The sequence below is a fragment of the Sitodiplosis mosellana genome, unplaced genomic scaffold, assembly GCF_009176505.1.
Source record: "Sitodiplosis mosellana isolate CC-2019 unplaced genomic scaffold, AAFC_SMos_1.0 Smas_scaffold_1, whole genome shotgun sequence".
NCBI classification, from domain to species: domain Eukaryota; kingdom Metazoa; phylum Arthropoda; class Insecta; order Diptera; family Cecidomyiidae; genus Sitodiplosis; species Sitodiplosis mosellana.
This window is the reverse complement of record NW_022595244.1, coordinates 15,221,168-15,232,322: the sequence shown is the minus strand read 5'-3', so window position 1 is coordinate 15,232,322 and position 11,155 is coordinate 15,221,168. Positions and strand designations below refer to the sequence as shown.

General features: G+C 37.9%; 3 protein-coding genes across 3 annotated transcripts in view; all 3 read left to right on the top strand.

The window, feature by feature from the left end:
- The first annotated feature begins 1 nt into the window (after nt 1).
- Nucleotides 2–1,332, top strand: LOC129567132 (zinc finger protein 468-like). The gene is made up of 2 exons (XM_055443751.1): nt 2–354; nt 422–1,332. Exons 1-2 carry the CDS (start codon nt 225–227, stop codon nt 1,207–1,209), a joined length of 918 nt encoding a protein of 305 aa, XP_055299726.1. The 5' UTR covers nt 2–224; the 3' UTR covers nt 1,210–1,332.
- An 809-nt stretch (nt 1,333–2,141) lies between these two features.
- LOC129580366 (zinc finger protein 107-like) lies at nt 2,142–7,430 on the top strand. The gene is made up of 7 exons (XM_055470712.1): nt 2,142–2,374; nt 2,442–3,434; nt 3,498–3,879; nt 3,968–5,355; nt 5,929–6,703; nt 6,770–6,932; nt 7,003–7,430. The coding sequence occupies exons 1-7, from the start codon at nt 2,323–2,325 to the stop codon at nt 7,180–7,182; spliced, it is 3,933 nt and encodes a 1,310-aa protein (XP_055326687.1). The 5' UTR covers nt 2,142–2,322; the 3' UTR covers nt 7,183–7,430.
- A 935-nt stretch (nt 7,431–8,365) lies between these two features.
- LOC129566265 (protein tincar) overlaps nt 8,366–11,155 on the top strand; it is a 31,252-nt gene continuing 28,462 nt past the window's right edge. The window contains exon 1 of the mRNA XM_055442052.1: nt 8,366–9,382. The gene's annotated coding sequence lies outside the window, so the exon portion shown is untranslated. The remainder of the gene's footprint in view (nt 9,383–11,155) is intronic.

The window sequence follows — 11,155 nt, the reverse complement described above, 5'->3', positions numbered from 1 at the left end:
AAGTGAGAGAAAAATGGTTTCCGTAAGGAAATTCATACATCTGACAGTTCGAACCATTCATTTGACAGATGGCCACATGAATTTGTAGTTGTCAAAGTCACAGTTTGCAAACAGTGGTAAATGCTCAAGCGAAGCATTTTTTTTTCCTCCAAACTTTCTTCGTCGAGTGCGGGGGACAGCAAGAATATTTTTTGTTTGTTTTAAATGGAATTTTTCGAGTAAAAATGGAGGACGAAGTAAAATATGAGTTCGTTGGTGTCGAAGCCGAGGATATTTATGAAGTGGTTGATGAAGATGTAGAGTATATAATTTGCGATGACGAAGTCGATTTACATCAAAATGAGCAACTTGAAGGTGGAGATAGGTTTTATTTGTTTTGAATTTCTGCTTTTCAATTTAATTAAACTCTATTCATTTGTAGAAGAGGAACTTTACTTGGACGAAGAAGTAATCGAAGAAGATGAGGAAGAAGTCGAATTGAAAACAACGAAACATCTGACATGTGATATTTGTGATCGTGTATTTGGTAGCGTTGCTGAGCGAAATTCACACATTGAACAGCATTTCAAGACAATCGAATGTCCAAATTGTTCGCGCACTTTTATCGGTGATCGAGCCTATGAGTTTCATATCTCAACGGGCAAATGTAAGGAAGCCGTTGATTTGGATCGTTTTAGATGTAATATGTGCAACGAAAAGGTATTCGATTCCGTCGAAACGCTCAATAGCCATTTGCACACGAAACACAATTGCTTCATCACCGACGAACGCATTGGCTGTGAACTATGCGATCGAACATTTGCCAAACTGAAATACTTACGGAAACATATACGCGAACTCCATGAAAAGGCTACGCCATTCAATTGCAAGGCTTGCGGCAAGAAGTTTAATCGAAAAGCTAATCTTCTCGAACATGAGCTCATTCATCAGGGAAAATACTTGGCAGAGTGTAAGACTTGTGGCAAATCCTACAGAACACCGTCGGCGCTAAAACTGCACGAGCGTACGCATACCGGAGAAAAGCCCTACAAATGTGAGATTTGCAATGAAAAATCGTATGCCTACAATACGGATCTGAAGAGACACAAACGATCCGTTCATGGCGTTGTTGGCACACCATACCCATGTACACTCTGCACCAAAATCTACTACGAACCCAAACTTCTGAGAAACCACACACTTCGAGCACATAAAGATAACAGTAAATAAAGTTCAGATGTAGTAAATACTTTATATAAAGAAATGAATAAGAAATCAAATTAGCGCCTATGAATAGTTGTAAAAATTTGAAATAAAAAAAAATCGTCATTTTGAACATGTAAAAAGCAAAAATGTTTGCATTTATCAATTTGAATCATTGAGAAGAGTTTTTTATTTTTTAAACAAGAATTTCAAAACATATTCTCGACTGAGTCTGTGGCATATTCAAATATCTTGTGTCTCCGTAGGGGACAATCTCTGGATGAATGACACACAATAAAGGCAGTTTTGACAGTTCTCGTTCAGTCGTACTGTCACACATTCATCTAGTTTACAGCTCGTTTCGAAAACAATAAACAATGAAAGACTGTATCCAGATTTTTGTATACATTCAACAGCCAATCATCATTTGATTATTCAATCTTGCGTTATTTATTCATCAATTTATGCAATTGTCAACATTGGTTCATTCGAAAGTGAGCCCCGTTTACGTTGACTTTGCAAAAATACAAAGATAACCGGACATTTATTTACCAAATGCAAAGATATCTTTGATTTTATTCAAATCATTATCGACTTACATTCTTTGTCATGTTTGTCATTTGGGTAGATTAAAATACGGTAAGTTTTCGTCGCATACAGCAAAATTAACTCTTTTTCAAACACCAGCAGAGCAAGTCACAGACCAAAGAGATTGTAAATTGTTTTATTTCTCCATAAAAATCAACATCTTTTGTATTCAAGGACGGCTTCATAACGCAAATTTAAGCCGCTTGAGCTGACATTTGACGTTCTATTCAATTTTCATCATAAAAATAAAATAAAGAAATCGGTATATGCTATTCCGTCTATTCGGTTCCTTCGATTCATTTTAAATTTCGTATATAAAACTTACAAACAAACATTAACATAACCTCAATTATTCTGTTTCTGCATTGAGAAAATCCATGAAAACCAACTTCACGTCAATAAATGCAATTGAGTTTTGTTTACGGATTGAGAGTATGCACGAAACGAAGTGTCAACATTGACATAACAAACAACTGAGTGAATTTGCTAAAACAATACCCATTGCAAAAATGCATTGTATTAAGATTTAAATGACGATTTCAAAGCCATAAAATGACTTCGATGGATAATTTAATCGCTCCGCAATTTGCGGCCATCAAACAAGGTAAGTATAAATGAAAAACAAAGACAAACTATAATTTCGTTAACTCAATGTGTGAATTTTGTTGCAGATAATGTAATAGGCGATTGGTTCCATTGCCAATTTTGCCCAATGAGTTTTGGCATGTACGACGAGTATAAAGCGCATACCTTTGGCCACTTTAGCACACAAACATGTACCGGTTGTAATGTGCGTCTCATCCAAATCTGTGACAAATGGTTCGAAGTGCATACAGTGGCCAATTGTCAAAACAACCATCATGTCCATACATTCAACACGAACAACGCAGGCCACAATGATAACGGTGAGATTATGGTTATCAAGCAAGAGCCACCAGCCGAAATGGAGGCAGCACAACTCGATGAGCTTCTCAATGTCAAACCCGATGTTGATTTGGATGATTTCGGTGAAATTTTTGCGGCAAACTTAAATACGATTGAAATGAGTGAAAATAATGGCGGCTTCGACACAACTCAACAACATCAAAATTCAAACGATATCTCACAGCTCAACTACCAAGTTGTCAGCATTACTGTAAAGGAGAAACATGAAAATAAACGTACCAAAGGCTTTCAGTGTCGGTTTTGCGATAAAGTCGTATTATCTCGTTTCCGATTGGACTCACACATTCAGAGCCACCATATGGATAATAAAACGAGCTGTAAACATTGTGGCCGAAACTTTACATCATTTCAACGATTGGATAATCACGTGAAGCGATGTACATCAAACAATAAAAAACGACCTTACTTGCGAAGTCATCCACATCGTCCGACGGAGAATTTTACATGCGATTTATGCGGCAGCGTTCTGAAAAAATTTCGCACACTTTTCGATCATATGAATGAAGTGCATAGTTCGAAGTTCACTTTTAAATGCCGTATATGCCAACGAAAGTATCCCAGCCGCTATTATTTAACCAAGCATTTGAACAGACATAAGCAGGCCTTTGAAAATCGTCTAGCCAACGATGCATCGAATGTTGGTGATTTGGACGAGCATTTGATGGAGCGACGAAAATATGCGCGAATCCATCCACATCGACCGGCCGTTGATTTTACATGTAATTTGAATTAAAATTAGAAGAAAATTTCAATAAATTATCCAATCAAAATCAATTTTACAGGTGATATCTGTGGAAAGGCAATATCACGGTTTGACATGCTCGAGGAACACATGAGCATAAGTCATTCGGCACGAGACAGTTTTCAATGTAATATATGCCTCCGTACCTATCCCAACCGTTACTTTTTGCAGAAGCACAAAGCACGTCACAAGAATGCTGCTGCAAACGGTATTGAGATGCTGGAAGAGGATTTAGATAAAGGCCTGATGGAAAGAAACAAATATCACCGACTTGCGCCGGGCGAGAGACGATCTGATCTGACCTGTGATGAGTGTGGACGGGAATTTAAACATCATTACCTTTTGATGGAGCACAAAACTTCAAAGCATTCCGGCGAAAGTGTTTTCGAATGCAGAAAGTGTGGACGTTTTTATCCAAACAGGTTGGTTTTTTCCAAAAATTACTTCGAATAATTTAGAAAGTTTATTTATTCTGATTGATGCTTCATTTTCGTTCTACCACAACCACAGATATTATTTGACGAAACATATGAAACGACACGAAGAAGCTGAGAAATGTGGCATTCCAGAAGATCAACTGCCCCAAGATTTGGACGTGGGCCTAATGGAGAGAGCGAAATATGTGCGCGCCGATCGAAATGAGCGGAAAACAGTGTTCGATTGCGATGAATGCAGTAGAAGTTTCAATAAATTCTGCCTTTTGACAGAGCACAAACGATCAAGGCATGGATATGGTCTATCTTGTCGTAAGTGCAATCGTTCCTTTGCCAGTCGAAAAAAATTTGCCAAACACATGAAACGACATGACCAAGAAATTTCGGCTGAGAACGATAGAAATCCAATTGAACATGAGCCATACGTTCATACTAACGTATATGCATATCAACCGAAGCCCGAATACGTTTGTAATTCTTGTGGCCTGAAGTATAATACACACGAGCTTCTGAAGCTGCACATGGCATCAAATCATTCGAATCATCTAAACACGGCCAATTTGGAAATCATTGAAATACAACACAATCTGAGTATAAAACCAGAATCGCACGAGAAAGTGGAAGAGGAAATAGAAGAGGGAGTAGAAGAGATAGTGAAAGAGGAGGAGAAAATTGAAAAAGAAGAAGAAGAAAGAGGACGTGAAAAAAATGGTGCCAGGAGAAGAAAAATGGAAAAGCAAAATAGAAAAGAAAAGGAACAACACGACAATTCGGATGAAGACCTCGTCCAAAGGGAATACTTGCGCGCGCATCCACATCGTCCCGCATCGAATTTTACATGTGAAATTTGTCAAAAAGTCCTATCCACCTACTATTCAATCAAATTGCACATGCGTTCAAGACACACACGAAAAGTTCGAGTGAAGCACCCATGTCCAAAATGTAACAAAGAATTCGTGTCGAAGATACGCTTAGAAAAGCACCGAATTTCAAAGCATCCCAATGTTCCAGATGCTCCACTAGATGCGCCAGCAGAAGCTTCCAAGTCGAAAGGTGTTGAAAGCAAACAAATGTGTAGCATCTGCGGCCGTCTGTTCCCGGATAAATCGAAAATGATTGCACACGAGAAAACGCATCTGGGCATAATGACATCATGTAATATTTGTGGCAAAAAATTCATGCACAAAACTTACCTTCGGAAACATATTATGGGCGTGCATACCAATGAACGACCGTTTGCCTGTGGAATTGACGGATGCGAATGGCGATTCTCTTATCAGCCATGTCTGAAGCGACATCAAGCACGTCGACATGGCTTGGTCAACAATCCAAATCAATGTCCGATTTGTGGAAAATGCTTTCCAGATAGTACCTACCATCTCAAGAGGCATCTCAAAGCCCATGCAAATAACACGGCCAAAGAATATTTCCCCGAACCAACACAAGATCCATCACAACCAACAAACTAAATGTAAAGTATCATGTTTAGCTACGATTCATTTGGATGTGTTGTATCAAGCTAATTAAAATATATTTGTGGCTGGAATTTATCGATTGATAGGGAGACCAAATTAAGAAACACATTTTTAGTAGTAATCTTTATTTCATGACAAATATGCATTATTATTAATCCATAAAATGCATCCCATTTAAATTCATTCATCCACTTATTTTGTCTGAATAAAATTAAGTAATCAAAATAAATGAAATCAAAAATTGGATATTTCAATTTTGCAGTTTGAATAATTGTTCACTCAATCAACTCAAATCGTGCCAATTTCGTGAGTAAAAACTCAAAGTTGACATTTGGCTCAAATCTCGTTTAAACGTCAAACAAACAACTGTCAAAGTCGAGTATATCAAGTCGAATAAATACAAAAACCAGAGGTGATTTCTATTGAATGGGGAAAAACCAATTGAAAACAGTATGGAAACGATGTCTTACTTTCATCAATCATTCGGAGCCAAATCATGTAATATTCAATTGTGCATTTTCACATTAAACAATAGTTATGATTGAGAATTTTTCAATTTTAGCCATTCGCTTCGAGTGCGATTATTGTGCGGAAAAATTTGCATCACGAGCTGCCCGCATCAATCACACACTCACCCATTTCCAGAACAAAAATTGCTTCACTTGTAATAAAATGATGATTTGCATCAGTGGTGACTGGTACGCATTGCATGCTTCGGCCGAATGCGATAAGGAAAACATTGATACACCCAATGTCATTGATGTTGACGTCAAAACGGAAGCAATCGATTACACACAAGAGGATGCAGTGAGCCTTAAATCAGAAGCCAACGAATATGCATGCTCGGCATACTCGGATGACACCAGAGAAGACAATATATTCGAACAGTCGCCAGTTCATTTCCAAAGTCACATTGAAGTGAGTTCATTGCCAGAAATTGTGATACCGCCGGTTGTAAAACAGAAAGAAGTAAAACAGGAGCCAATGCATGCAGTGACACGGAAGCCACGAATAGTCTCAAAACCAATCAGCAAAATTGAGACTCCTACAGAGAGCACAAATGAAACAGACATCAAACCGGCGCGACGACAGCGAAAAAAGGTGATATACAAAGCAACGTTCCTCGATCATCGACCGAAAGCATCGTGTATCTGTGATGTGTGCAATAAAACCTTGGGAACATTTTCATCGCTTCGAAATCATATACTCAACATGCATTGCGAAAGCGAACGGAGTGAACGAGTGTCGTGTGATGAATGTGGCCAAACTTTTTCAACGCCAGGCAATCTGAATTCACACAAAAAGATTCATTTGAAATGCAAGGCGTATGTTTGCACGTAAGCCAGCCAACTTGAGTTCGACTGTTTAAACTTTTTCAATTTGATTTGTAATTTTGTATTCAGGTATTGTGGCCGGGGTTTTAATCAGCTGCACAATCTTAAAGAGCATCAAAATCGCCATACTGGAGAGAAACCCTACAAATGTGAACGATGTGGGAAAACATTCGGCCGAAAGACAAATCTCACAGCACACACACGAGTACATACCGGGGCAAAGCCATTCAAGGTAAAACTGGAAGATTCCACGTTTGAAAGCATGTCATTCTATATTTTCACGTGTAATTTATTATTTCAAGTGCAATATCGAAGGATGTGATCGTGCTTACATGTTTGAGATCGATTTGAAACGGCATAAGTACAGCATACACGGGATTTTCACCAAGAAACATATTTGTCCAATTTGTTCAAAGGTTTATCCTGAAAATAAGCTTTTAAAAAAACACCTCGACTCTCATTCGACAGGCAATATTGGATAGGTAGCATCTGAAGTTTAACAAAAACACTTGGAATCACATTCGGCGGGAGTAATTACCTAATTTTGCTTAGTTCCACCAAGTTGATTTACAAGCAGGACAGTATTGATTGATATCGTGGACATCTGGAGCATTGAGTACACTGTGTTTGATACTAAGCTGAATATTTCTGTGGTTCAACCATTGCATATTATTTTAACCATTTGTTCCATTTCTTTCCACTAATTTTAATAAATAAGATAAGAAGCGGAGAATGTTGTTTTTTATTTGCAATATCAACTTTGTTACTTCCAATCAACATGCCCATCGCTCTGGTAGAGAGTCTCTTCTGTGAGCACAGTCTCAGTGAGAAAGGATTTGACACAATTTGTAATGTCAAATGAGCGAATGTCTAATAATTGAAGAGCAATAATAAGGTAAAACCAGAATATTCAAACTCAACGTTTGAAATCATTCTTTATCCTTTATTCTCTATTAGCACATAATTGTACAATTTCCACTTTCCAGCACGTAACCGGAAAAATAAATATTCATCTTGTTGTCTTCGTGCAGAAGACTTCTTCGCTTTTTATTTTGACAAAATATTGAATTATCTTACGATGGCGATAAAAAAAAACTCAAAAAAATATTTTTGATGGTGCCTAGCGTGTAAACAGCTAGAAAAATGAAAATTACATATAAATTTAATTCCTGAATAAAATTCATCCTCAAAAATGCTCAAGTGAATAAATTTATTTAAATTTGCTTTTGAACTTTGTGTTAAAAATGCAACGAGGAGTTCCCGTCCCGAATCAGAATAAATCCAATTTGAATATGTTATCACGTTTTCGCAGTGCATATAAAATGAAGGGGCTTGTCTGTATTTAACACATAAAGTACGCGGAAAGCTCGACTCCTTCTCTTCACTCATGTGTATTATTGTAATTCTCATCGAGTTTGACTCATTTGTGTGACTGGCTTATAGTTTCACTCAATCGGATCGGTTTGTGTTCAATGAACTCGCAATGGCGAGTGAGACTTTGTCGCCTGCCATATAGACGATTGCTATAAATTTCTCTTATTTTTAATTTATAAGAAAGTTTCCGCATGCATTGAAGCGTGTCCGTGTGAGCAGCGGATGGTATATGGTTGTTTCATGTGTTGCGTTGCTCTATAAGGATATGCCGCTTTGTTTATCATCGATTGGTGTTTGTTGTGCAGCAGACATGCTTGCGCTTCATCGTCGCATTGGCTCACTGTTGACTGATTCATTCAACGGGATAGAACGTATCGATGTAGCGTTGCTGCAACAGCAATAGCGGCCTAAGTTGTGCCTGTGCATGCGACAGACATCGACTCGATGCGTAGTGATAGTGGTTCTCATTCGCCTGCTGAGATTAGTCGTGAACAGTTGTGATGATTGAGTGTTCGTGTTTCGATAAAGGATTTTAATGGTGAATTTTGAACAGTATATACGCGCTGAAGTCTGACTATTGTTCGGCGTCGAATAAAAAGCAAATGCGAAAAATTAAAGGATTAGTCATTTGTGTGCTCATCTGTTTGTGTTTTTCATGTGAATAATGGTGATTTAATGCAGTGCAAAAAAAAACTCATTCTGGAAACAATTATTGAGGAAAAAAATAAAAATTTTGCAGTAAATTCGTCAAATAAAAACGCTACTTTTAAAATTGTATGTAATTCAATGGTTTAGTACATTGGCTACACTTTTCGACATCGATTGTCGGCCAATAAATACAGACATAGCATAAGTTAGTATATCAAACTGAACGAACAGTGTCCGTATCGAAGTGAACCGATCCGCTGAACTCTCTGTTGAACCGAAATAGTGTGAAAAAGATTTGGTTTTGGTAGTTTATGCAATTTGTGAAATGCAACAAACCGAAATCGAATCCAAATAAATAACCAACGTTGACATCGCTTGAATTATTCATTTGGTAAATGTGAGCTGGTTTCGTGCTCATTTGACTGCATCATTGACTGTTGCAACTTAATTTAACTGCTGAAGGTTTTGCTTTGAGCACCGAGAACGACACTTGAATAACGTGAGCGCGCATTGTGTGTGTTTGAACAGCAACAGCAGCAGCAGCAGCCGCAGCATTGAACTGAAGAAGAAGACTGATGCTATTGCTGGATACTTTGTGTTAATTTATGGCCATAGCGCGTTGGAAAAACGGCAACGCGAATTAATTATCAAGCAATGCGGGTAAGTTCAAGCACTTGCATTAATTGCCTTTTTAATTTAATTTTCATCTCTTCTTCCTCTTCATTACATTTGTTTTGTTCGCCGTTCGTCTTTCATTGAACGGAAATTTTTCTCCATCCCAAAATTTGAAGTATAAAAATTAATAAATGTAAATAAGCTGTGAACGCTTAATTATGCTCCGAAAATGTTAATGCTAATGGAGTCGATGAAATGGAAACACACTGTTTCCCTGGCATACGTCAATATTTAATACCCATCGAAAGCAAACATGATCGAATTTGTCAAGGCAAATATCGAAATAAGGATTATTTTGCTTTGAACGCGCACACGTAAAGCCAACGAATCGTCATTGTGCTTCGATGAGTGCTATCTTCAGTCTTACTTAGGCTTAGGCACAATATAATTTTGGGGTGGAATTATTTGTCAGCTCAAGACATGCTTTTCAAATCAATTATGTATGCAATAAAACCGATACACTCTTATCTTATCGATTCCGCCGACGAAAACGACGACGAAGAATAATCATAATAGTAGCACATAGTTTGTTGCTTCGGTTACGAACACGCGTTCTTCAAGATCCAAATGTCACGATTAAAGAAATTTATTCGTTGCTGCGTTGGTTGTGGCATGTTTTATTGATATCGAAGTGATAGAGTTCAATAAAACGTTTCATCCCATTGATAGGTTATTTCCTCTTTTGCCCGCTCGACGGTTGCCACACTTCAAATTTAATTATATGTATCAAGAGTGTACGACTTGTCGATACATCTGGGATGTGCTGCTACTCAAAAAAGGATAGGCGCAATAAAAACCATCCACTTCGTAGCCGGAATACTTGTGTAAATACAGTTGAATAATTTCTTCCGTCGTTGATGTTTGATCTGATTCAACATACCTGAATATGTTTGCGAGTGTATCGAGATGATATTGTGTGTATCCGGCTTTGTTTACAGTTTTATCTTGGTTAAACCACACAACCATATACTTATACAAACACACACACGCACATACTTTTCGCCATATGAATTCTATATTCCACAAATCCAGACTCGCTCACTGCCAACATAATAATTAAATTAATATATAAATCTGCAAAATGATGGTTTAAATAGCGGTCGACTTCGCTTCAAATTGTTTACTCGAGCTGTCTTAGTGCTTCTGGTGTGTTCAGCGGTAATCTCCAATTTATTGTTTGCGATAAACCGTTGGAAAATCTAATTTTAGACTTTTTCATCTCCCGCTCACTCACACACTGTCTCTGTCCCATCAAAGCTTCTTCAATCCGCTTTACTGTTGGAATGTATAACTTTCAGTCTCATCGTCACTCCCGCCCCTCATTTCATTCCGTTGTCTATCGTCAGTTTTTTGCCATATTTTTTCATTATTGCGCATCTTAAGTAATATTTACTTGTTTTCGCTTTTTCTTTCCAATTTCTCTGTGGGTGTGTGTTTGTGTGTGTGAGTGTGTGCAACTGAACGCGCTTGAAAATTAGATCAATTTATTTTCCCATTTTGTGTTCTGTGAACGTTTGCAAAAAGCGAATTGTCACGGGGATACCCATAGGACATATTTTTGTGGCGCAAAATTATCTCAAAACAAAATACATGTACAATCAACAACAGCAACGACAGTGGCAGTAGTCACTAAGTCAGACGATGAATCATCGCATCCTTATCTATTTGTTGTGAAAATAGCAGGAAAAAATGGCACGGGAAGAGCGACGGCGAATGTGAAGCGACGGCGAATGTGAAGCGACGGCGAATGTGAAGCGA